We start from the raw sequence: 26,622 nt of genomic DNA, 5'->3' as shown, positions 1-26,622 counted from the left end.
GATAAATTTGTTGTAAAACAATGGGAATGATAGTTGGCAGAAATCAGGATGAAAATAATTTTTTTTTCCTTTTGTTTTTTAGTTTCTGCCGCAAGTTATCGAAGAATTTCTTCCAAGATTAATAATTATACTGTTTTCAACTTTGATATCTCGAACACACAGTAATACATTTCTTAAACGCAATGCAATCGCTTGCTCATTGAGCTTTAATTCAAAAGACAGCCTTAGCTAAACAAAAATAATCAATTACTGTAGTAAGTTACGGACTTTGATTTATTTGAGTAACTTCTTGTAGAACCTAAAAGCTTTCCACGATAACGCAGTACACAGAATGACTCATGAAAACAAACAATAAGATGAAATACGTTGAAACATTCTCAGCCTTCTGGATTTAAAATGGCTCAGCATAGAAATAATACACTTTAAGAGCTGCTTTAAGTTTTCGCAGTGAGAAATAATATGTTAAGACGACAGAATTAGCAGGATAAAATAAAAATCAAAAGTGTCTTTCTTGTAACAGAGCATACATGCTTACTTCATACAGCTATTAAGAAAATGCACTTGAAAAACCCACATCTATATTTTGATTTGCATGGACATATAGAATCGTATAATATATTTCCTTTCTGAATAGAGTTTTCAAATTTTTCTTTATTTAATGCCTTTTCACGTGAGCTATAGACACTAACTTTTACTTCTTTGTAGGAAGTAAAGGACGTATTGTAATCCCGAAAAAGTTCGGGTATCATATTTCAACGAAAATTTCCATTTTCACCGCTTTAGAAGCCATTCGAACCATGTTTTTGCGTTGACGGACAGAACAAAAGACTCCTTTTTCCAAAATGGATTTTAAAATGCATTTAAAAAAGATTTTTTCCTTGACGTCTGTACGATCGTGCTTACTTGCGTATGTATGTATGAAATGTAATTTCTCATACATTATTTGTTTGGTGCAGCCGGGGCAACAGGAATGAGACAAATTTTGGAATATAAAGTGGTAGGTTAATTTTAGCATCCATCTCACAAGCGTTCTTTTTGTACCGTGAGCAGAAGCCCTATTTATACATATGTGTGCGTCACGAGGCTCACCCAATCAGCGATATTAATTGAAATCACGAGGTGACGCTATCTTCTCATCAGGAGTGTTCTTAAGGACTTTATGTAATATGACAGATTTATGAGTTTGGCGATTTGGCGGGCGCCAACAGGTTAATATATTTTATACTAAAGAAAGGATTTCGCCAAAATTTAGGAACAGGGATGCAATTTAGGTACAGAATCGCCAACACATTATTAAGCAATATTATTAGAATTTAATTTAATCAATTGATTTAAAAATATCATTACATGTATCTTGCATAACTCAAGAACTAGCATCCGTAGAACGTTGAAATCTTTTATATGGGACTGCTATAACACGTAGTTGCGCCCACCCAATTGTGGTTGGTAATCGGTGTACATCCCATTGCGGTTGCCATTGTGATTGCAACCAAAGGTAAATACATGTAAAATATAAAAAAATACGATGGCTTTGCTCTACGCGAACACGCAACCTCCAATTAACTTTCCGCAATTTAGGATCTTCCCCCTAGACCAGTACCTTCGAGAACATTCTAGTACATGTATATGTATAAGGTATGTACATGTATAAGATATTTCTACCACCTTCTTAGCATGCCTTCATTGTGTATCTGCACTCTGAGCGCGTATTCCAGAGGTCCGTGGTTCGATTCCCGGCGAGTTGCTCATTTACCATTTCTTCTGCTTCGAAAAAATCCTAATGTCTCTACACATGTAACGTAAATAATTGGTAATTTCGCTTGAAAATTGTCCATGAGGAGAGAAATATCTGTAATTAGTGCATGGAAAAGGTAATAAAATAAAAACTTACATAGTTAAGGCATTACATAGTTAAGGCGTTCTACGGATGCTAGTTCTTGAGTTATGCAAGATACATACATAAGCACGTTCGTACAGACGTCAAGGAAAAAATCTTTTTTAAATCCATTTTAAAATCCATTTTGGAAAAAGGAGTCTTTTGTCCTGTCCGTCAATGCAAAAACATGGTTCGAATGGCTTCTAAAGCGGTGAAAATGGAAATTTTCGTTGAAATATGATACCCGAACTTTTTTGGGATTACAATACGTACAAAGAAGTAAAATTTAGTGTCTATAGCTCACGTGAAAAGGCATAAATAAAGAAAAATTTGAAAACTATATTCAGAAAGGAAATATATTATACGATTCTATATGTCCATGCAAATCAAAATATAGATGTGGGGTTTTCAAGTGTATTTTCTTAATAGCTGTATGAAATAACCATGTATGCTTTGGTACAAGAATGACACTTTTGATTTTTATTTTATCCTTCTAATTCTGTCGTCTTAACATATTATTTCTCATTGCGAAAACTTAAAGCAGCTATTAAAGTGTATTATTTCTATGCTGAGCCATTTTAAATCCAGAAGGCTGAGAATGTTTCAACGTATTTCATCTTATTCAAAGTGTTAAAATAATTATATGGATGCAAGCAATTAGCCAAATATACTGAAACTAAACGTTCAAAACACTAGAAAAGTACTAAACGTTCAAAACACAAGGAAAGATATCTGTATGAGTACATGACACAGTGAATAAGGTTCTAAAATTATGAATGAAAGTTGAGATTTTATTCTAAAAAAATTCGGAATATATCAAGATAACTTAAAGGCTCTCAGAGTTCGACACTAAACATTAGTATCACTGGAGAGCTTAAAAACATGCCTACAAATAATGAATGAAATAAAAAAATTGTAAGGAAATACCTGAATATGCAGGAAATTATAAAATTTGAAAATAAGAATATATTTAATAATGAAATAAAATAGTAAAAATCATGGTAAGATTACTACAGAATGAGAAACTGCAGAATAGGCAAATTAAATTAAAACTATAAAATATAGACTAAATAAGGAGTATTCTACGACTTACATATGAATAATAGTTAACAGCTAGAAAGTAAAATGCTTAGTTGAAAACCATCAGTATAATTAAGATAAAATAACATGCCGAACAAGTATCAATTTAGAAGTCAAACAACAAAATTCAACGTCAAACAACAAAATTTGCAAATATAACGTTGATTTTTGTTGTTTGACTTCTAAATTATCCATCAGTATGTTCAAGAGTTTTAAACATGCAAAATTAAGGGAAATAGTAAAACAAGTCAAATCAAAAGCGTTATGACTATCGAAAACTATAAGAAATGATTTAAATTTCAAAGTGCGTTGCATACTAGAAAGTAAAAAGTATAAAAAAAAAGTAAAATTTTACATCTAAAATTAATTAAAGTTCATGTGTATGGTGGGATATTGTAATAAATAATTAAATTAAAGTACTTTTGAAATTACGAAGGTTAAAATGTACGAAACAAGTTAAAAATTACATCTAAAATTAAAGTTCATGTATGTTACCAGAAAAATATAAAATATAGGAATTAAGTTAAAAGTAAGAGAAGGTTTGAAATTAGGAAGGTTAAAATGTATGAAAATAGTTAAAAATTAAATGAAAGTCATGTAGTATAAAGTGTAAAAATAGTTAAAAATTAAATGAAAGTCATGTAGTATAAAGTGGGAAAATACAACAAATTTGTTAAAATTCAGTGTATGTTGGAAACTACAAACGTTACAAAGTAGGAAGGAAGTTAATAATTACATGTAAAAAATTTTAAAAATCAGATATATGTTTAACAAATGTAGGAATTAAGTTAAAATTCAGAATATGCTGAAGATCACAAACATTGAAAAGTACGAAAAAGTTAAAAATTACCTCTAAAATTTAATAATATATTAAATAAAATCTAATATTTTAATAATAACGCTCGTAAAATACATACGTAAGTTACCATTAAGAGTATTGGTTAAAAGGCATTAAAAATCTATCTAAAAGGAAATAAACAATAAAAATTATTAATATAATTAAGATTACAGAAAGTAAATGTGGTATTAGGAACAGAAAATTCAGGCAGAAAGGTAAAAATACATCTAAAATTTAACTATAAACTTCAGAGTCAATAGAACTTCAGATAATAAAACTTCAGAGTATATAGGAAATTAATACCGTCAAAATTAAAATTTACATCTAAAATTAATTAAGCTCATGTGCATAGTAAGAAAATATAATAAACAAGTTAAATGTTAAATTATGTTAAAAATTGCGAGGGTTAAAATGTATGAAAGTAGTTAAAAATTAAACGAAAGCCATGTATATGTGAAAATATAAGAAATTAGTTAAAATTCAGAGTATGTTCGACATCATAAACTTACAAAGACTACTGAGGAAAGTTAAAAACTAAGTAAAAGTTATTTGTATGATCAGAAAATAAAAGAACTTGTTAAAATATAGAACATGTAGAAGATCACAAATTTGAAAAGTAGTATGAAAAAAGTTAAAATTTTTATCTTAAATTAAATAATATAATAAATAGAAACGCGTATCTGAATAATTACGCTCATAAAATATAACAATGTTACCATTAAAAGTATTGGTTAAAAGTTATGATAAAAGTTCTGTGTAAGATGAAATAAACAATTATAATTAGTTATGTAATTAAGATGAAGGAAAATAAAGTTAATTCATAGAGTATGAAAATATAAGAGATAAGTTAAAATTAAGCCTATTGAGTACATAGGAAATTAAAAAGCTTAAAATACATGGTAGAAATGAAATTTACTTCTAAAATTAAGGACTTCTGCATCAATTATTAAATTCGAAAATAAGCGCCGTTAAGAGTACATAGGAATTGACAATTATATATGAACTAAAATAATTGGAATACGATGAAAAATGCAAAGGCTCAAAATTGATTAACAAAGGAAATCACGGCAGAAAATCAATAAAAGATAATCTGAAGTTGTGGCGTCATCTGATCAACTAAATTAAGAATTATAAAATACTCCTCCTTAACAGTTAGCTGCACCTCCGCATGCGCGCACCGCCTGCAGGCTTGTTGCGCAGTGCGCCTCCTGCCACTGAACGCTCAGTTTCATACTACTCATATTTAATAAAACAGGATCCAACCTCAGTCTGTAAAACTTAGAGCAAGACCACTTTTACCGTATCCCAAGACTCGGCAAGGCAGTGACCAAACTCTCATACATTTATTCTTAAAATTCTCAATTTCGGAATTTATATAAATTTTCTTGCCAGTGGCAAAAAAAAAAAAAAAAAAAAAAAAAAAAAAGAGTTAAATTAAATAGCACTTCGTTAGTAAAACTTAAACATAAGTGCCACAAATTTACATCTACTAAGCCTAAATGTACTTTTGAATTCTTCCTTCAGAAAATAAGACATCGTCAATAGTTGAAAAAAATATTCCAGTTTCAACCACTTATTTACAATAATTGGTTATTTATATTAATAAAAAGTAAGACAGACAAAAAAGAGCATTCAAGGGTTTATAATTTACTAAATTTTATAACAATAATCAATAACAAAATTATCATCAAATATAATCTACAATGAATCTAACTTAAAAAATTTCTCACAAAAGAAGATTTTAAAAATGCTAAGAATTCTGAGGTTTACAGCCATTGGCAGTGTGACCTTTCAGCCTTAGTCACATATTGTTACATTCAAGATAAAATAGATGTCATGTTTAAGAGTCACTGGTATTGCAAATTGTTTTGAATATTTGATGAAAATTCTCTCTTCACCTCATCTAGTGTCTCCTGTGACCGTAAAACTGCCAAAGCCGTCATTGCCATAGCCTTTGCCGCATTCAGAGTAGGTTCTTGGGCCTCTGGAGCTCCTGATGCTTTCGTGAATGCTTTTGTGTGGTTAGCAGCTTCAGTACAAATACTGAAGAGAGGATGGATGGAAGGAATGATGTGAGACACGTTGCCCATGTCTGTGGAACCAATACTAGACATCTCCGATATGTCTTTGATGAATTTAGCTCCTAAGAAAAATTGATTCTGATTAATAGGGAATAAAGATCATTGCTTTTCTCAAAATAATACCAAAAATTTAAGCATTTACAGTAAATAATACCCCAAATTAACACTGCTATTTTCCAACACGACTGTTTAGTAGCACTTTTAAAATACTAGTAAATGCCGCTGAATGAAATTTTGTTTGTTAGTATATATAGGCTTTTTACACATGTTTAGCTGCCACTAGTAGACAAAGTATTTAGACTGTTGAACACTTTGAACTGGCTTTAAATACCTGTGAATGGGTTGCCTTCAAGACAGGTTTATTCTTTTTCCCAAATATAAAGTAAATAGAACCAGTTTCCCTTAAAAAGCCCTCCGCGAAGGCTTCCGTACCCTTTAAAACAGATATCACTTGCATGTTTTTCCATAACCTAATCCAATCTAATACATGTTTTAGAACGATTTTCTCGAAAACTATTTTTTTGAATATCTGCAATGTTTCAAAAATATTATTTTTCAGAAAATAATTATTTTAAACCTTTAATTATTATAAGTTCAAAGGGAAAATTTGTCCAGAAGGGCTATTGATTTCGTTTTGGCAGTTTGCTTCGTCTATTATATAACGGTGTTTCACTTTTCAAATTGTTGCCACTAAATAATATCGCCATGTATTATATTTAAAGAAATTGAAGAATGAAGAAACTGCATGAATGTATGTATGTTTCTCGCACTGTGAAAAAACAACGGTTCCTAGCGATATCAAATTTTGCATAACGTAGTCCTTCACTCGAATATGGGCATCTAGAAATCCAAATTTGGGAATTTGTTTTATTATCTGTTTCATATTTTGTAAAACTTTAACCAATATTTATTTGACAAACTCAACGCTTTCAAAGCCAGCAATGGCAACAACACCGTACGGGAAAAATTATCTCCAGCGCGCGAAACTGTGTAAAAGACAGCGTAAAACGAGCGTATTCTAAAGATATGCTCTTTTTAAATATTTTGGAATATTGCTGTTGAATTCAATTTTATGGTTTAAGTGCGAAGAACATAATACTTAAATAAATAAAGGTAACACCACGAAACATTAAAATAACGTCTCATTGGGCGTAATATAAAATCTGAAAGCTTTAAGACTTTTTAATTTTTATTTTACTAATTTTAGAATCATAATCTGGTAATCATAAAAAATATTAATTAAAGTACAAATATTTTTCATTTTTAATTAATGCAAATATCATTATGAACTGGCAACTGCCCGTATTTCCCAGAACACGAATTCTGTAAAATTCTGTAAATAAGACTCCATTAAAAAAAAAAAAAAAAAGTATTAATCAACATTTTTCACGATTTTCTGCCTAGAAATGCTTATGACATAACCTGTTAACATTGGAAACCTTTTTCTAAACTGATGATATGTTATTTTTAGTTAGGTACGAATGAGTACGGCCTCCGAATATAATTCCCGAATTTTAATAGTAAACATCTCGATCAGTTTCTGTTGCGCGGGAAAGAATTCTTTTATTTTTCATTTTTTACAACGAACAAAATTTTCGCAAATGGAAGTACAGGAACGGTGGAACGCATAACGAGTTAGATTTCATATTTTATATAAGATTAACTTTTTTAAATTGATAAATACGAAAACATGAATCTTTGCGTCGTTTAAAATGTTTTTGTACCTGCTAGTAATATGTTTACTACTAGCAGTTGCGAAAATGAGAGCCAGGTAAAGAAGGACTTTTGGAGACATGGTGTAATCGGCTGAAAAAATATTTTTCCTTTAAATATAGAATGGGTCTCACCAGTGGCAGAGCAGTAAACTCGGTGGACAGGGGCAGTTCAGTCCGAGGCTCGAATCTCGGCGAACGAGTTGGCTGCATGGGCGTTTTTGAGGTTGTCTCATGCGTAACGGGTTACACGTGCCAATTTTTCCTAAAATGTTCTCCACGAAGGCATCCCTTCCCTTAAACAAATAGCCCTCGGTTGTTTTTTCACAATTAAACAAACCAAACATTGTTGAGACGCTTCCAGTCAGGCTTATTCTTCGTATCATTAAACAAATCTACCAGTAACGATCTTCTGCCATTATTTTAATCGCATTCATTGTGTGAAAGTTCGAGAGAAAAGAAAAAGAATCGAAATAAAAGAGAAACTGAAGGAATAAAAACAATTCCTATACATGATATATTACATATTTTCAAAACTAGGAGTAGTCGTTTCTATAGACATGAAGCAATACAGGGTGACTGCTAATTCACGGTACAAACTTTGAAGGCTGGTACAGGACACTGTAACAATCATATTTTGTATAGAAATGTATGGTCAAACGTAAAGAGTCGAAGCACAAACACAGGAAAGAACAATCAATGATAGGGAAAGTGTTTTATTTTCATAACTTCGTTTACAAGTGGAAATTAATTTACAAAATGTGATTAATTTACAAAAATTAGTTTACAAAATTAATTTATATATAAAATTAATTTTAAATTAAAAATTATTTAAAATTAAAAATTATTTAAAATTAGATAAAAATTAATTACAATTAATTTACAAAATGTAATTGTTACAGTGTCTTGTACCAGCTATCAACGTTTGTACCATGAGTTTGCAGTCACCCCGTATATTAAAAACATGGTAAAAATAACTTCCACTTTTTATTTCCAAATCTTTTTATTATTTTCGGTGAATATTTCATAGAAAAAATATGTGAATATGTTATATACCTAGGCGTTCTGCATACGTCTGATATAAGTTGCCTAGAACTTTATTCGTTATCAAGTTCTCATAACAGTCCTGATCTGCGAAATTGTAAGTTACTTCGCATCCAGTTGCTGTCGCAGCACTTGTAATGCAGGCTTCGACTCGGGTTTCCAGCTCTCTCAGTTCAACCCTGTTTGGCGCTCGCACGAACAGTTCCAAGCAGGATTCTGCTGGAATGATATTCGGGATGATGCCACCTTTCGTGATCACAGCTGTGAAAGAAATATATAATTATGATAAAAAAATTTCAAATTTCTCTGTAAGAACGACGCAATGTTGTAAAAAAATAAAAGAGATAGCAGTTATGTTTGTTCTATTCCTTAGATTCCAATCACTTAATTCTTAAATTAGAAATGAATGAAATGTACTTAACTACTATGTGTGTAAAATGTACTTAGCCCCGCCCATCTGGGTAGTGGTTAGCAATGCTTACTGCCGTACCCAAGGGCCCGGGTTCGAATCTCGGAGAAGGCATGGAGGTTTGTAAATGCATAGTGTCTGTGCGGCATGAGAGCATTTTAAATTTGCGGAGAGGCGAAAGTCCTCTCGAGAGGTTAGTGGTAGGGGAAGAGAGGGGTGGGAGACCTTTGGACCCTTCCCCCCCCTGGAATGCTGGAACGGAAGTGAGCAAAGTCGTACTATCATCTGTATGATACTCAAGGCTCTTGCCAAAGACAGGCGCAATCTTGCATTGCTTGCCACGCGGAATTTTGTACGCTAATTCTGATGCTAGTGTCGAACAAGTAAGATTAGTCACAACAACATGTACTTAATTACTACGTACTAGATTGGTTGGTTGGTTGATAACGGAGGACGGGGACGGATGATGTCTAACAGAGGTAAACAGGCATGTGTCCCGCGCCCTCCACTAACCAGGAACAACTCCCTGAGGCCTCAAGAGGCCGCCTCAGGAGCATTTTAGGATGTTAACAAGAGCATTAACATGGCCATACAAGGGCAGATTGCATTCGTTTTACTTTTACATATTCATAATAAAATTCAAATAAAAATACAAATTAAATATACAGATACAAAATAATAGGATTAAAATACAGGCTCATAAGTAAAAAAAAAAGGAGAGAAAAATAAGTATTATGCATTATGCATATACTGTCACAGTATATGTTAGGTTTTTTTTTTTTTTTTTTAGTGGCGGGGAATAGCCATTTTTAGGCTTTGGCCACTACTTAGGCCAGAAATGGTGGTCATTTTATTATGGAGATACACTGCGTAAAAAAAAAAAAAAAAAAAAAAAAAAAAAAGAAAAGGAAAGTTCAATATCTCCCGTTCAACTGGGCCCTTTGACGAAATTCAAATTTTTTTTCTTCATGTCTCGAAAGCGCGGCCTAGGATATATATTAGATTTATATATAGCATTGTTCAAATATTGGTATTTTGACACAAAATAGGAGTTTTCCAGAAATGACAAGCCAATATTTCGATTCTGCGACTCAAATTATGCCTATTTATTAAATTTTGTAAAATTTGGAACGAAATTTACGGAGAAATTCAAAAATTTATCTTGGCTCATTTTTTTCAATTTGAATAATTCGCCTGGCGAACTTATTAATATATGGCAACCTATTTTCCTTTCCCTTTCTACATTGCGTATGAGCGGGAAAAAGTAACATCGTTCCCATTTTCAAATAATTTTAACGAAGTGCCTAAATCACATTTGACATTATTATCGCTTTCAACAAATATGTCGAACTTCAAAACCCGCCAATGTAGAAATTCACGTATATCTTCGGAAATTTCGAATAAAAACTCTAATTTTTTGCATGTATTCTTAGAAATACATCTACTTTAAGATGATGGTAAAAATTTTACAGTTTATTGTTCAAAATTCTTTTTGAAAAATTTATAAAAATCATTTAAAAATACAAATTTTAAAAATAAATCAAAAAAGACACGAATTTTATTTGGAATGAACCTAAATTTCGAAATATGAATGGAAGAATCAAATACGTTTAATGGAAAATGAGAGATTAATAAATATATACCAAATTAAATTAACACCGAGGAGGTAAAATTTTTAGAGCTAATGTTTTACAACTACTCGAGCGATTTTTAGAAAACTTGGCGGTTTGGCATAATTTCAGAATCAAAATATGGATAAAAATTGGCATGTCAATTCAGAAAAAGTGCGATTTTGTGTCAGAATACCTATATTACAACAGTGTTATATATAAATCTAATACATATCCTAAGTCACGCTTTCGAGACATGAAAAACACAAGTTGAATTTCGGCAATCGGCCCAGTAGAACGGGAGATATAGGCCTGTCACATTTTTTTTCTTCCGCAGTGTACCTTATAGTCGGCCTCCGTTACTTACTATGAAGAGACAGACAATTTACATCCACGCCTTTTTCGAGATTCCAACCCGCGCCCTTCAGTACGGCAGCCACAGTCACTAACCCACTTTCCCGTCTGGACGGCCAACCTTCATTAATTGGATATGAAAAATAAAGAAGCTATTGGGCAGGAAAGTTACACTTTAGGTGACCACATATTCGTACATATTTAAGACAATATTATACTTACTATACACAAGATGATTTCATACGCAGTTCACTTCCCTCCATGACATCGCCCCCTGACTATTGTTTTCTTTTTATAAAAATAATTGTAGTCGAATCCCATTCACTACAAGGAATAATTTTCACCGTTTAATGAACTTTTTTCATACTTTAAACCAGTGTTCTCAAAACAAAAAATAATTATAGTCGAATCCCATTACAAGGAATAATTTTCACCGTTTAATGAACGTCTTTCATACTTTAAACCAGTGTTCTTAAAACAAAAAATAATTATAGTCGAATCCCAATACAAGGAATAATTTTCTCCATTTAATGAACGTTTTTCATACTTTAAACCAGTGTTCTCAAAACAAAAAATAATTATAGTCGAATCCCATTACAAGGAATAATTTTCACCGTTTAATGAACGTCTTTCATACTTTAAACCAGTGTTCTTAAAACAAAAAATAATTATAGTCGAATCCCAATACAAGGAATAATTTTCTCCATTTAATGAACGTTTTTCATACTTTAAACCAGTGTTCTCAAAACAAAAAATAATTATAGTCGAATCCCAATAGAAAGAATAATTTTCTCCATTTAATGAACGTTTTTCATACTTTAAACCAGTGTTCTCAAAACAAAAAAAATAATTATAGTCGAATCCCAATATAAGAAATAATTTTCTCCATTTAATGAACGTTTTTCATACTTTAAACCAGTGTTCTCAAAACAAAAAATAATTATAGTCGAATCCCAATAGAAAGAATAATTTTCTCCATTTAATGAACGTTTTTCATACTTTAAACCAGTGTTCTCAAAACAAAAAAATAATTATAGTCGAATCCCAATATAAGAAATAATTTTCTTTATTTAATGAACGTTTTTCATACTTTAAACCAGTGTTCTCAAAACAAAAAATAATTATAGTCGAATCCCATTACAAGGAATAATTTTCTCCATTTAATGAACGTTTTTCATACTTTAAACCAGTGTTCTCAAAACAAAAAATAATTATAGTCGAATCCCAATACAAGGAATAATTCTCTCCATTTAATGAACGTTTTTCATACTTTAAAACAGTGTTCTCAAAACAAAAAATAATTATAGTCGAATCCCAATACAAGGAATAATTTTCTCCATTTAATGAACGTTTTTCATACCTTAAACCAGTGTTCTCAAAACAAAAAATAATTATAGTCGAATCCCATTACAAGGAATAATTTTCTCCATTTAATGAACGTTTTTCATACTTTAAACCAGTGTTCTCAAAACAAAAAATAATTATAGTCAAATCCCATTACAAGGAATAATTTTCTCCATTTAATGAACGTTTTTCATACTTTAAACCAGGGTTCACAAAACAAAAAATAATTATAGTCGAATCCCATTACAAGGAATAATTTTCTCCATTTAATGAACGTTTTTCATACTTTAAACCAGTGTTCTCAAAACAAAAAATAATTATAGTCGAATCCCAATACAAGGAATAATTTTCTCCATTTAATGAACATTTTTCATACTTTAAACCAGTGTTCTCAAACTCTCAAAGTGTTTCATACTCAGTGTTCTCAAACTTTAAACCAGTGTTCTCATACTCAAACCCGCATAAAATTACTTCGGAGACTGCATGCAGTCCTCAAAGCAATTTTGTGAGGCCTGGGAATAAACACATTTAATTGCTTATACTTTTAAAGACATAGATATGGACGGAGCTTTTGTGTGCTACTGCTATTGAACGTAAAAAAGGTAAGAGAAAAGGTTGGAGTCCAATGCGTCCCTTTCGGAGAAATCCAAGATGGCGCTGATATCGTCACTTTCGGTTGTCACGTGATCCAAGATGGCGAACACCACGCCCCTATAGCCTCGGGCGTCTCCCAGGTACCGTGGGCTACTACTTTTGTGTTTCAGTTGTTATGATTTTTGAATTCAGATAAGTAGTTTTAGTAGAATTATAATTAAAAGACTTTGTATTTTTCTGTGTAATGCAGCGCGAGACGAATTTTCAAGAGAAAGCTATGCCGGAAAAGTAAGAACACAGGAGCACGTGCATTTAACAGTGAGTAAATGGATATCTCGGTAATTTGTATTGAAACTGAATAAGTGTTAGCTGTAATCGTAATTCCATCCTCTAATTGCTTTCCATATATCTCGAGAAGCAGAAAGTACTAGAAATTTCTCGTGACTGGTTGAAAATTATAAAAGGCCAGAGAGGGAGAGTAGCTGAGGTCAGTTGCTTAGTTATTGTTCTTGCGAGTTGTTTAGTTTCGCTTGAACTGAGATACCTGAGTTAGCTTTCTCTTTAGATGCGCTTTGCATTGCGTTGTGTCTAACGTTCTTAACATTTTTAAGTGTGACCACTGATTATACTGTGCGATGCTGTGAATACCTGTACGAATATTTCTGTGGGAAATTCCAGAGATCCGAAATATTTCTTTTGATCAAAATTTTATTAACCTGTTAATCGGACTTTTGCATTCAATCTATTACGAACGCACGCCAACAGTATGTATATATGTATCAGTGTATGCTATGTTTACTACTGTTTTTTTTAACTGTATACTTGCGCATCAAGCCACGTGATAAGGGAATGTGGCAGAATTTCCCACGTTGGTAAATTCAAGTTCCCAGCTGATACCTAATGGTACTTTAGTATTCTGAAATTTTCAGTTTTCCGGTTAAGGTTAAAAGGAAGCTATTTCGTAACTATTAATTAAAGCAAGATATTAAATCAACACATTGGAATTACGTAAAATAGATATCAGTCTAAAATACAACACTTAGATGTAAACATAGTATTTGAATTACCAATTAAGTATAATCAATAGAAATGTCTTATTGGTATCAACCTTCAGGTAAAATATGAATATAAATTTGAATTTTTTTCTTTTGTGTAATTAGTATTATTGCTTTTGTATGTTTTGATAAATATTTCTTAAGGGAAATTTTAAATTTAACTATTTATTTTTTTGCTTTGTTAAAAAGGCCTTTAAATTACGCTAAAAAGCCCGCATTCAATTTGAATTCGAGTCTACGGTTTTAAACTACTATTAAATAAATTATCTGGAAATTTCAAGTGTTTTTTCAAGTGTTTTGATAAATATTCCTTAAGGGAAATTTTAAATTTAACTATTTATTTTTTTGCTTTGTTAAAAAGGCCTTTGAATTATGCTAAAAAGCCCGCATTCAATTTGAATTCGAGTCTACGGTTTTAAACTACTATTAAATAAATTATCTGCAAATTTCAAGTGTTTTTAATTTTTCATTTTTTGAAGAATTTTTTTGAACAAATCAGTATTTTTGGAGTAGAACCCGTAGCAACTGATCAATTTTCAGACAAGCAATATTCTTTTCTAAAAAAAAGTTATGCGTGAACAAAATGCAAAATAATCTGAGTTTTAAGAAATATCAAAATGGCATCTTTACCGTGAATTTTGCATCGGGGTTTAATATGCTGTCTGAGTAAAGCTATGTTTTGATAGCAGGCTACTGCGGCGTCCAGGGCATTCCGTCCCTTCCATGGAGAAGCAGAAGCATGGGCTTCTTTTCCTTTGTATTCCACTGTAGCCTGCAAAATATTCTATCATTCAATTAACTTCAGTAATAAAAAAAAACAGAATAAAATCCCACTTCATTAGCTTTGTGTTTTTTCGCAGAGGGTGCTAAATCATTGACAAACATGAGGTTCTGCAAAGTCCTTATACAGCTTTAAATGCTAAAATAACAAGATAGAAATATATTATAAATCGCATATAATATTTGCATTTTCAAAATCTTTTAGCGATTCAGATTCCATTTCAACATTTCACAAACATTATCACCTTGGTTTGTGACACACGGCGAAAATCAGTTCTTTTATACTAAAACATTTCTAATAGATTTCATAAATGATTTTGTGATTCTGTAGAGGTTATATTACATACATATTTTTATAGCGAATTTCCGGAGAGTTATATGTAAACAAACCTTGGAATTTTGTTGTATAATATGTTCAGTCTGATAGCGCTTTTATTGAACTATTATTATTACATCTTGATATCCAAGATAAAAGTCCTTTTCTTAAGACATCAAGGTTCATTTTATTCCACTTCTCCTTTACAATCTTCCAGAGTTCATCCAATGTTTTGGGATGCCGCTTTTAAAGAGCTTCTTTTAAAAGTTCAAATGCACAGTAATCCATACGAGACACATCAGGGGACTTGGGTGGGATGCATTTAAAGGGAATAGCATTTTTTGGTTTCGTTTGTCATTTTTTCAAAAAATAGAGCAGTAGATTTAGAGATATGGCTTGGAGCCTTATCCTGATGGAACTTAACACAGTGCAGATTGTTTGGATAAAAAGTTTGAATTTCTTCTTTAAAAGTAGGTGTTAAAACATATTTGTGGTAGTAATCTGAATTAACTTTGACATATTTTTTTACTTACCTTATTTTAAGTTTTCCGTTATTAGAGAATCCAGTAAAAACCATAAAACATTTAGAAAAACTTTCTTGTTTCCTCTGAACCAACATATTAAGTCTTTTTCTCTTCGTTTTCGGTAGTAAATTGATCTTTTTCTATTGCAATCAGATAAGTATCCTCATCAATTGTAACTATATGTTTCCTTTTTTCACCTGTCCTTACGCTGTGAAAATTATTGTCCTTACGCATGTCCTTACGCTGTGAAACATGTTTCGGAGTTAGGAGATGAACATCATGTTTTTTTTTTTTTTTTTTTTTTTTTGTTTGATTAGCTTTAATCAAAGTCTCTGATTTTTAGATTTTTAAAATCAGAGTTTATAATTTTGTTTACAGCTCCTACAAAGATATTTAAAGATTTTTCATGAGCTCTTTGGGGGGGGCGGCTGGATTTTCCTTTGAAACATGAGATGCCACTTTAGATTTAATAAGAGCTCTACGTACACAGTGCGGGGGAAAAAATGGACAGTTCTATAGCTCCAGTTCCACTGAGCCAACTTGCGTTATTCATGTCTCGAAAACGCGACTTAGGATGTGTATTAGATTTATATACAGCATTGTTCTAATATAGGTATTTTGATACAAAATTGCACTTTTTCTGAAATGATGACATGCCTTTTTTTTTTTTTATATTTCGATTCTATGACTCAAATTATTCCTAAATATTAAATTTTGCGAAATATGGTGCGAAATTTACAAAGAAATTCAAAAATTTATTTTGGCGCATTTTTTTCAGTTTGCGCCAAGAATAGTTGATTCACTTGGCGAGCTTCTTAATTTATACAAACCTATTTTCCTTTCGCTTTTTTTCATTGTACACGAGCGGGGAAAAGTCATCGTTCATTCTTTAAAATAATTTTAATAAAATGCGAAAACCACATTTGGCGTTATTGTCACTTATAACATATATGCCAAATTTCAAAACATGCCAATATGTAAATTCATGCATATCTTAGAAAACATTGAATAAAAAACTAATTTTTTTGCAAGCGTGCCTAGAAATACATCAATTTTAAGATGATGTTAAAAATTTTATAGGATATAACACAAAAATGTTTTCGAAAAATTTCTAAAAAATATTTAAAAATACAAATTTGAAAAATAAATCACAAAAATGTGTTAATTATATTTGGATTAAGCCTAAATTTCGAATTCTGGAAGAAGGAATCAAGTAAGTTTAATAAAAAAAGACATACTAATAAATATACATTGAATTCAATTAACATTGAGGAGCTAAAATTTTGAGAGCTAAAGTTTTCAAAACAACACTCCGGCAATTTTTACAAAACTTGGTAGTTTGGTATAATTTGAGAATCGAAATATGGAAAAAAATGGCATATCATTTCAGGGAAAGTGCCATTTTGTGTTAAAATACCTATATTAAAACAATGTTATATATAAATTTAATACATATCCGAAGTCGCGCTGTCGTGACATGAAAAGGCAAGTTGAATTTCGTCAATCGTCTCAGCAGAACGGAAGATGTAAAACTGTCCCATTATTTATTTATTTATTTATTTTTGCGCAGTGTACCTTTGTTGGATATGCATTTTTTGCCTTTTTTAACAATATTTTTATACACATTTGTTTACCAAAAATACAGCGAACTATTTCTGTGATAAAGCAGCAATCAGTATCGGGAAAAAAAAAAAAAAAAAAAGAAAAGAAAAGAAAAAAGAAAAAAAAAAAAAGAAAGAAAAGAAAAGAAAAGAAAATAATGTACTAGCAACACTTTTACGCCTTTCAAAATACAGTATTTGTTCCACAGAGTTTGTTTTTATTTTGTCTCTTGCTAGCGTTAGTTTCCTTTTTGTATTTTTAACCATTTTGTGATCACAAACTGAAGTTTTCGCTGCGTTATTCAACACCAATCTCTAAAAGGAATTCAAATTCCTCAAACTGAATACTTATGAAGCTAAATTACTCATTGTTTGTGCCATAACTATTTTTTTATATTGGATATAGTGATTTATAATGTACGTATGCTGATAGACTGATTATTTGTGAACCATTTTAGTTATGATTTGCTGGAACGAATAGAGCCATAATATAGTCTGGAAATTTCTGCTGCTTTGTATTGGGCGCAAAGGTATTCTAAAGCGTAACTCAACAGTAAAAATAAATGGGAACTCAATAAAATGTGTACCTACCCTAAAGTACTTAGGAATCATACTTAGCAACAACCTTTCTTGGATTCCTCACTTGAAAGCTATGAAACAGCGTAGTGCACATTTAACAAACACAATGTTAAGAACTACAGGACTGCACTGGAGTACCCCCCATGGATCCTAAGGACTTGACCATAACTGACCATCCAAGACCATAACCAAGATAATAACTTGACCATCCAAGACCATAACCAAGATAATAACTTGACCATCCAAGACCATAACCAAGATAATAACTTGACCATGCAAGACCATAACTGAGAGCATCATCCTTTATGATGCAGCAGTATGGGGCAAATTCATTAATTCCAGCATGAGAAAAATTTTGTTAGCAATGCAGAGGCAACAACTGCTAATAATATGGTTACAGGACCACACCGACCACCTCTTTACTGCTATGTAAAGGTTACAGGACCACACCGACCACCGCTTTACAAGTTCTGGCAGGCATTCCACCATTAGACCTTCAGGCAGAAAGGGAATCAGTTGAAGCAAGAGTGATACACCTTGGAGAAGACGGTACTCTCTTGGCAGAACCATTACTACTCCCGAGACTATGAGAATTATAGGCCAATGCAATTGGGTCATCCTGGAGAGAGACATAATGGACACCGTCAACCTATCGTATATACCCTCAAATCATGAGAAGATAAGTTCGGTTACAGATGATTCCAAGACCGAAACAGGTACGGGTAGTGGCTTCTGGGCCATTAAAGAGGGTGTCATTAAGCACGACTGGAAAAGGTGATTCAATGAGAACAACTCAGTCATCCAGGCTGAGTTGGCAGCTTTCAAAGCAGCAATGGGGTATGCAATGCATCAGATGAGTTGGAGGTAAAATAGCAATTTGTAGTGATTCTGCCTCCAGCCTGGGGGCAATAAGGGGTAGCCCATATGGGAATGATATTAGACGACTCCTGCTGCAACTACCGCAGTCAGCTCGTCCCACTTTTCACTGGGTCCCAGCTCATGTCGGGATACAAGGTAATGAAGAAGCTGACAGACTGGCAAAATCTGCGGCAAACGACGTGGCTGTAATAGAACATCCACTCAAACTCCAAGTTTCATAAAAATAGTGACATGTATTCACCTGCTGGAACAATGGCAAAGTAGATGGAGGTCGGCTCCAACTGGCAGAAGAACTTTACTTTTCTTTCCGGAAGTTGGGGAAAGACTGCTAGCAACAAATGGAGAGCTCACCCACTTCTTCACAGGACATGGCCCGTTCATGACATACGTACATACATTTGGTCTAAGCGGAATAGATAACTGTAGATGTGGAGAACAGATGGTAGGGGATCCTGAGCATTATGTTTTCAACTGCACTGATACAAGTTCTCTACATCATAGGCAGCCAAGCCCACAGTATTGGTCACAGTGGGCAGACAATATATTGAAAAATAAAATAACCAAAGCAAAGCTGAGGGAATTAGTTAAACATTGTGTAGTTGTAAACTCCGCTATCAGTAAGTAAGTATCGGAAGTGTAAGATTACAAACATCCAACAGGAATCAATAACTGAGAGTTTAATAAATGGACAACCATGGTATCTGTATACAGCCCTACTAGTAATAGCATAGTGCTTTAGAATTTAATTTCCTCACAGTACTACGCAATTGCATGTTTGCTAGGTTTTAGTAATTTTCACTTTGTTAACAAGCAAAATGTAATTAGCAGTTCAGCTGGCCTTATGCAACTTATGGTTAATTAACCGTATATGAGCTCCAGAATAGATGCAATAAGTTAGGCATGTATTAAGACGTAGTAATGACACTCTTATAGCTCACATTGCGAGATTGCAGGAATAGCATTAGAGACTTTGACATGCACTATACTTAAAGCAAAGGAACACCTGTAACAACAATTAGAGATTCTTTTTTTAGGATTTTAATTACTATTGTACTGAATTCAGTAATAGCATCACTAGGATATTGCTTAATGTGTTGTCTTGTTCTCTTCTGTCAGACTGACATTATATTCAATATTATCTTTAAGTAATCGCTTTAATTGAAGTTCTGCTTACACTGGTATTAACGAGGCACAGTATTATTATATATTTTTTTTCGTTGCGGTATGGTATGTGCTTCTGTAAAAATATTAAATGACTGTATGACAAAAGGGTGTAAGTGTCAATTTATTTATAGCTGTGTATATTTGATTGTGTTACTATGTAGTAATTAAACGTTCCGGTCGCTTATTGGAGTCTGGAATTATGTTGTCTGTATATAGTACATTTGGTATTTCGTATATTCTCAATGTGTATTCATGTACTATGTATTTATGTAGGTATTATGTATTTATGTAGGTATTTATGTGTAAATTTGTGCATGTATATTTTCATTATAATTTAGGTATCCAGAAAGCACTCGGGTGTATATATTCTTGGGTATGTGTCTTGTAAATAGCTGGTGTAACATAAATTTACTGTAATAATTATTTCTGGATTGCATCAAATTTTTCCCAGAATGCAACACCACATGTGCTACGTCTTAGGAAAATATGTAGTATTACTGTATTCTATTTAAATTCCTAGCCAGTGTTTTTTAAGTTGGCTATTGTACATTTTAAAATAAACATCGTTAGTATGTCCTTATGTAACCAAGTCTCCAAAGTAGTAGGTGCTAATTTTTTACATTGTAAGTAAGAGTATTTATTATTTTAGGTAGGATAATTATATGTAATCCTTTTTATTAATTTATATTGTTATGGTTATTAACTGTAGGTAACACAATTGTGAACTAGGGCTCACATTTTCCTTGAATAGTTTCTGCATGGCTATTTTTGGCACAGGTCTTGCGGCGCTTATTTAGGCCACAGTAAAGTGCATGTAACCGTCTCTTTACACAATCTGGAATTGTGCTTGCGAATTGTAACAAAGTTGCATAGTTAAAGTGTGGGGTGTTATTATGTATATATTGATGTAACTAAATCTGCAGACAGTGCTATCTACTAACAATGTAAGTAACAGGAGTCAGAGCTGGAACAAGGGTGAGACAAGTGAGGCACATGCTTCAGGTTAACCACTAGAAGGGGCGCCAAATTGGCTACACGAATTCGAAAATTACCTTAATTATGTTTTTAAATTTGTCAGTTATTATGTGACTGAAAACATCTGTTAAAAGTTGAATATACTAGTGAATGGAAATTAATTAATTTCTGGCTAATTATCTTGTCGGAACGCGTAAGAAAAGAAGAAAGGAAAAAAAGTAATTTTCACTGTCAACGAGCTGTTTAACAGAATAAAGTGCATTTTAGATCATTCAATATATATACTTATATATGGGCGCGCTTCAGGTGAAAAAATATCTTGGCACAGCTCTGACAGCAGTTATTTGCATGTAGGTAGGATATGTTTACGTAATAGATATGTCAATGTATTTTGATTTGTATGTATCTGTAGGTAACACCAGTGTGTACTAGGGCACTAGGTGTGTACTAGGTCTCATGGAATAATAGCTGCCATGGGTTCACTACACCATGGGGCATCTAGCTATACCCATGGTTCACTACACCATGGGGCATCTAGCTATACCCAGACCACATTGTGAAAAATTGACTTGGTTTTCAGAGACTCTCAGCAGCCCCCCCCTCTCTCTGTTTTCGTAATTTTTTAATCAATTTGTACATTCCTCTTCCCAGCAATTTTGTTTTTAATTACCTTTTTAACTTCAATTTCACATTTAGTTTCTGTAGTGTGCATAAGACGGCGATTCCTTTAGTTATGAAGTTACTTTTATGTCTTTGCTCTTTTTTATTTTCTTTTTCATAGCTTCAGTGCTGTTTGTCCTGTGGCGCAACAGTAATAGATGGCAACTGTAGAGAGGATGTTAATGCTGTAAGGCTAATTAATTATAGCTACAGGGTCAGTAGTCCTCTTTTTGAAGTGTAACTGTATGGAACAAGTCTTGTTATTTACTTCATAAACATGTCTACGGATATCTTAAAAAATGTAAAATTGCATGCCATGAAAAATAAGGAACTTCATAAAAATAAGGTAATAAGGATATTTTAATCAACACCACATACGTCGACTATAGCTAAAAAAGGAGGAGCGGCTGCATTAATTCTGGTAGGATGGGCCATCATGGCTATGTCTACTTCTTTGAAAGCTCCCAGTTCTATTAAACGTAATTTTCCTCCACCACCTTCCTCGGCAGGAGTGCCCAGAACAATCAGCTGGGGAAAAGTAAAGCAAAAACAGCTTCGAAATATAATAATAATAATAATAATTTTCAATTTTAGAGGACAGAGTCCAAAAAAATATAAAACAGAAGCAGTCCGTTCAGCATATAAAAAATAATAAAGGAAAATTTAGTTCCCAAAACATGTAAAAAAGTTCTGATAGCTTTCAGATTTTACATTACACCCAAAGGGACGTTTTTTGACATCTTTTTGACCTTACTTTATTAAATATCATGTTCCTCGCACTTAAACCATAAAATTTAATTCAAGAGCAATATTACAAACTATTTAAAAAGAACATGTCTTTAAAATTTTCGATACACAGTTTCGCACACTGGAGATAAAAATGTGTTTTTTTTCCCCCGTACAGTGCTCGCTTTGAAATCGTCGAGTTTGTTAATCAAAAAATAGCTAAAGTGTTATAAAATATGAAATAAGTAAGAAAACAAATTCAGAATTTAAAATTTGAGCTTCCGAATACCCATATTCGAGTGGAGGACAACGTTATTCAAAATTTGATGTCTATAGGTACCTTTTTTTTACAATGCGAGAAACATACATTTATGTAGATTCTTCATTATTTAATTTCTTTAAATATAATGCATGGCTCTAATATTTGGCGGCAAGAATTTAAAAAGTGAAACGCCGTTTTAAAGTGAACGACGCAAAATGCCTAAACAAAATCAGCAGCATACCTGAGCAAATTACTCCATTGAGCTGAGGGAAGTCAGTTTTGGTTCTAAGAGTTGAACCGCGCTTTTTACTCATTATATCATTTGCTGTAAGATTTTTTTTTTCAGTCTTTGTACCACATGTGCCCAAGTTACTGAATTTGTTGCATTTTATTATATTGCAATTCAATTACGAGTTTTAATATTACAACAGAATAAAGTGTTGTAAAGCTATTTCATGCTGAAAATGTTAACAAAAAATCTAAAAGCTTTCTGATTTTATATTACACCCAAACGTGCCATTTTTTAATTTACAGACACATACACGTTTCGAGAGCATTTGAGTTAACGCCACATTGTGTTAAAAATATTTAAAAACAGCATAGCTTCAGAATTTCCGAAAGACAGTCTTGTACGCTGGAGATAGAAAATTTTTTATTCCCTATAGTATTGCCATTGCTCGCTTTGAAATTGTTGAGTTTTTTAATCAAAAATTCGTTAAATTTTTATAACTTCTGAAATAGACAATAAAGCAAATTTCAAATTCCAAAATCGGGCATCCAAGTGTCTATGTTCGAGTGGCGAACTAAGTTTTTCAGAATTTGATGACTCTATGTACCGTTGTTTTTTTACAGTGCGAGAAACCTACAAACATTACATTTATGTAGATTGTTCATTATTTAGTTTCTTTAAAAATAATACAGGGCGATAATATTTGGTGGCAACAATTTGAAAAGTGATTCAGACATTTAAAGCGATTCAATACAAAATCCGTTTTGAGAGTAATAGCCCTTCTGGGATAATAAAAAATGCTTAGCTACAGAATGAATTAAGAGATGCTGCATAGTGTGTATGAAAGAGAATATTTTATTGGCCAGTAGTATAATTGGCTACTTCCTGATGTTGCCAAAAGTTCTTCATTATTTTTTTAATTAAGGTTCTTGTAAGTAGACATCAAAATTTGATCTTTTTTGGCGTTGACTTTTATGAAAAACCTCCAAGTCTTCCATGTGATAACAAGCTTTTATCTTGGATTATTATCAGCTTTTATCTGGGATTAATATTTTGCCCAGAAATGTTGGTTCTTTCACACTACATTCAACGATTAAGTAGAAACAACTATTTTTGAAAAAGGGAAGAGAAGTTGTACCTATATATTATATACATACAAATAAAGCGTAATACCTATCGCTATGACAGACAGTTACATATAAGACTGCATCGCTGAAAGTGTTTCAGAAGGAAAAGTAAGGATTGCATTTATGACATGGTAATCTATACGTAATGGAATACTGAACATATACTAAAAAATTAAATTCTCGAATATCGTCAAGTAAAACTAAGCAAATATGTTTTCTTTTAAATTAATTTAACATATTAGTAGCATCAGTGAAGTTTTCAGAAGGGTATTTTAAAGGTAAGCATACTGTCTTTTATCTTGTGATAACTATCTTACGGTCTTATGCCAAAGGTCTTATGCCGGTCTTATGGTCTTATGCCAAAGGTCTTATGCCGGTCTTACGGTCTTATGCCGCTTTTATAAGGCATCTTACATTACCTCAAAAACGTTTTATCGTAAGCTGATTAAATGGTTTACATAATCAATAACATTAATTTTTATTTAATGGCAGCTGACATTAATCATTTCGTAGCTATACGTGGATAAAGCAGATTTGTCCTTCTACTGGCATTTTTAGACAACGTAGATTACACACCCGAGCAGTTTGCTCAAGACGCCAGGAATTCCTGAAAAGCCCAGCCAAAACTAAGAAGGGAAAGAGTAAAAAGAATTCGGCAAAGACCAGGTCTGATGACGAAACGGAAAAGAACAAATCGATCACTGAAGAAGATGGCATAAATTTCTATAGACATCTTAAGAAAAGGCGGAATTAGCAAAGTCACGGACAAAGTCGCTAAATCTCTCCAAGTTAAAAACGAGCTACCCCCCAAAGTTTCTACATCTTCAAAGAAACCCAAAGTTAATGACGCAGTAAACCAACGCAGTTTTCCGGACAACGAGTGAAAATTTGCTAATAATCCAGCAAAGACACCAGAAAAAGTTGAAGCCATGAATAATCGAACCTCGAAAACAATGAGGAAGAAGGAGACATCCCAAAGGAGACGCCCCCACCCATTGTACTTCCACAGAACTCCACGGATTGGTTGAAAGTATAGGTGAACTTTTCCGACAATTCTGTTCAGAGGAATACTAAACTAATATAAAAACAAATTTTATCTACGTTTATGCCAAGAACTCAGATGACTTAAACTTCTCTGACAATAAACTCTCGCGATGAATTGCTACTCCGCGTTCAAGCAGGGTTTATATAGCTTTTGGCCTGCCTTCGAGAACATTCTGGGGAAAACCGGTTAAAATTTGTTCTAGAATGTTCTCCGTCCGTCTATGGCATATCGGCAATTTTGTCACCAAATATTGACAAATGTGTGATTTTGCGCCAAATTTGGCAACCCTGCCTCTCCTTGCCATCTTCTGGTAAAACTAAACCTGCTTTGCGGTAAAGCTATCTTACCGCATTTGGGCATTTAGAGACATTAGGATTTTTGAAAGGAAGAGAGATGAAAAATGAGCAACGCCTTCCCCGGGAATCGAAACACGGACCTCTAGAATACGCGCCTAGCTTGCAGACCACCGCACTACGAAGGCATGCTAAGAAGGCGAGAGAAATACATTATACAATAGTATAGGTGAATTGTCTTGAGCGTTGTAAGCGACTGATTAATGAAGCAAAGAGTGTACGTAAAGCTCTGTTTTAAGCTCGGAAGCATCATGACTGAACCCATAAAATTTTGACAATATTTTAGTGCTCTGTTCTCACACTTCTGAGTTGTTTCGTCAATGGTTTATCATTTGATGTCTTAAATAAATATGAGGTATTTATGTATATATATAACAACAGTAAAGAGCTGAAAATTATATAAAATATGATGACTGATCAATGTCAGTCAATATTGATGACTGATTAATGTGTAACATAAATAATAACCCTTATTGATAATTCTAATTTACCTTTATTGTCAAATTCTTGTATCCCATATTAAGAAATATTATTTATCTCATAAAATATAGTTTTCTTTTAATTTGGGTTTTGATTCTGAAACCACAGAAACAAAGCTCTCCTGTTACCGTTACAAATATTCGTGAATAACACCACAGGAGAAGGCAAAGGACACATTTGAAAGACGGAGGCTATGACTTTTGCCTCCAAATGAAAGTCTATTACTTTTCTGGAAAAAAAATTACTGGGTTCTAAAAGTTTGCCGCCTGGCGTGAATATATTAGTTGCAACAGTTCTGGCATCCGCTCTGTCACGTTAATATATATAATGGAAAAGAAAACAAAACCACGTAATTTCACGAGATGTTAATTTTAAAGTAGTTAACTCTTTAACAAAATCCTTTTCTAATAATTATGAAATATATAACAACAGTCAGAGCTTAAATTCCGCCAGAGACAGACTCCAACGCTTCTTAACTCTGGCGAGAAATCAAAATTCTATAGCCGGAATCCACCGGAACCCTAAATAAGAAGACTCCGGCGCTTCTTTAATGTAACTGAACAGCAATTTCAGCAGAAATTTGATGTTGAAAATTTTATTTTTAACAATTAAATTATATTAAAAATCGATTCTAAACTCTAAACGCATGTTTCTGTTTCCTTGGGAAACAAATCCTGGATGGAAGTAGAGACTTTAATGGAAAGAAAAGCCCCCACCTACATGTTAAAAGCTTATTCTCCAAGAAATACAATGAATTTATGCAGCGGGTAAATTTTCATTGCAACGCTAGAGTCTTCCCGCGGAAAAGAGCACCTGCAGACATTTTGGAACAATGTAACCAAAGACGGGGGGAGGAAAATTGTCACTTGTGACTTTTTTTTTTTTTTTTTCATTTAACCCTCGTATTCGGTGAAAATATGTTTCC

General features: G+C 32.7%; 1 protein-coding gene across 1 annotated transcript in view; it reads right to left on the bottom strand.

The window, feature by feature from the left end:
• Window positions 1-5,641: 5,641 nt before the first annotated feature.
• Window positions 5,642-26,622, bottom strand: part of LOC118182276 (xaa-Arg dipeptidase-like) — a 33,689-nt gene continuing 12,708 nt past the window's right edge. Inside the window, exons 2-5 of the mRNA XM_085823053.1 lie at window positions 21,854-22,003; window positions 14,628-14,769; window positions 8,644-8,892; window positions 5,642-5,937 (exon numbers count right to left, since the gene is read on the bottom strand). Of these exons, the coding sequence (XP_085679179.1) occupies window positions 5,642-5,937; window positions 8,644-8,892; window positions 14,628-14,769; window positions 21,854-22,003 (837 nt within the window). The remainder of the gene's footprint in view (window positions 5,938-8,643; window positions 8,893-14,627; window positions 14,770-21,853; window positions 22,004-26,622) is intronic.

The sequence above is a fragment of the Stegodyphus dumicola genome, chromosome 8 (assembly GCF_044657685.1).
Source record: "Stegodyphus dumicola isolate Sdum_Otavi_A_Nest chromosome 8, ASM4465768v1".
Taxonomy (NCBI): Eukaryota; Metazoa; Arthropoda; class Arachnida; order Araneae; family Eresidae; genus Stegodyphus; species Stegodyphus dumicola.
Note: the sequence above shows the minus strand (reverse complement) of the source record. Positions and strands in the feature narration are given on the sequence as shown.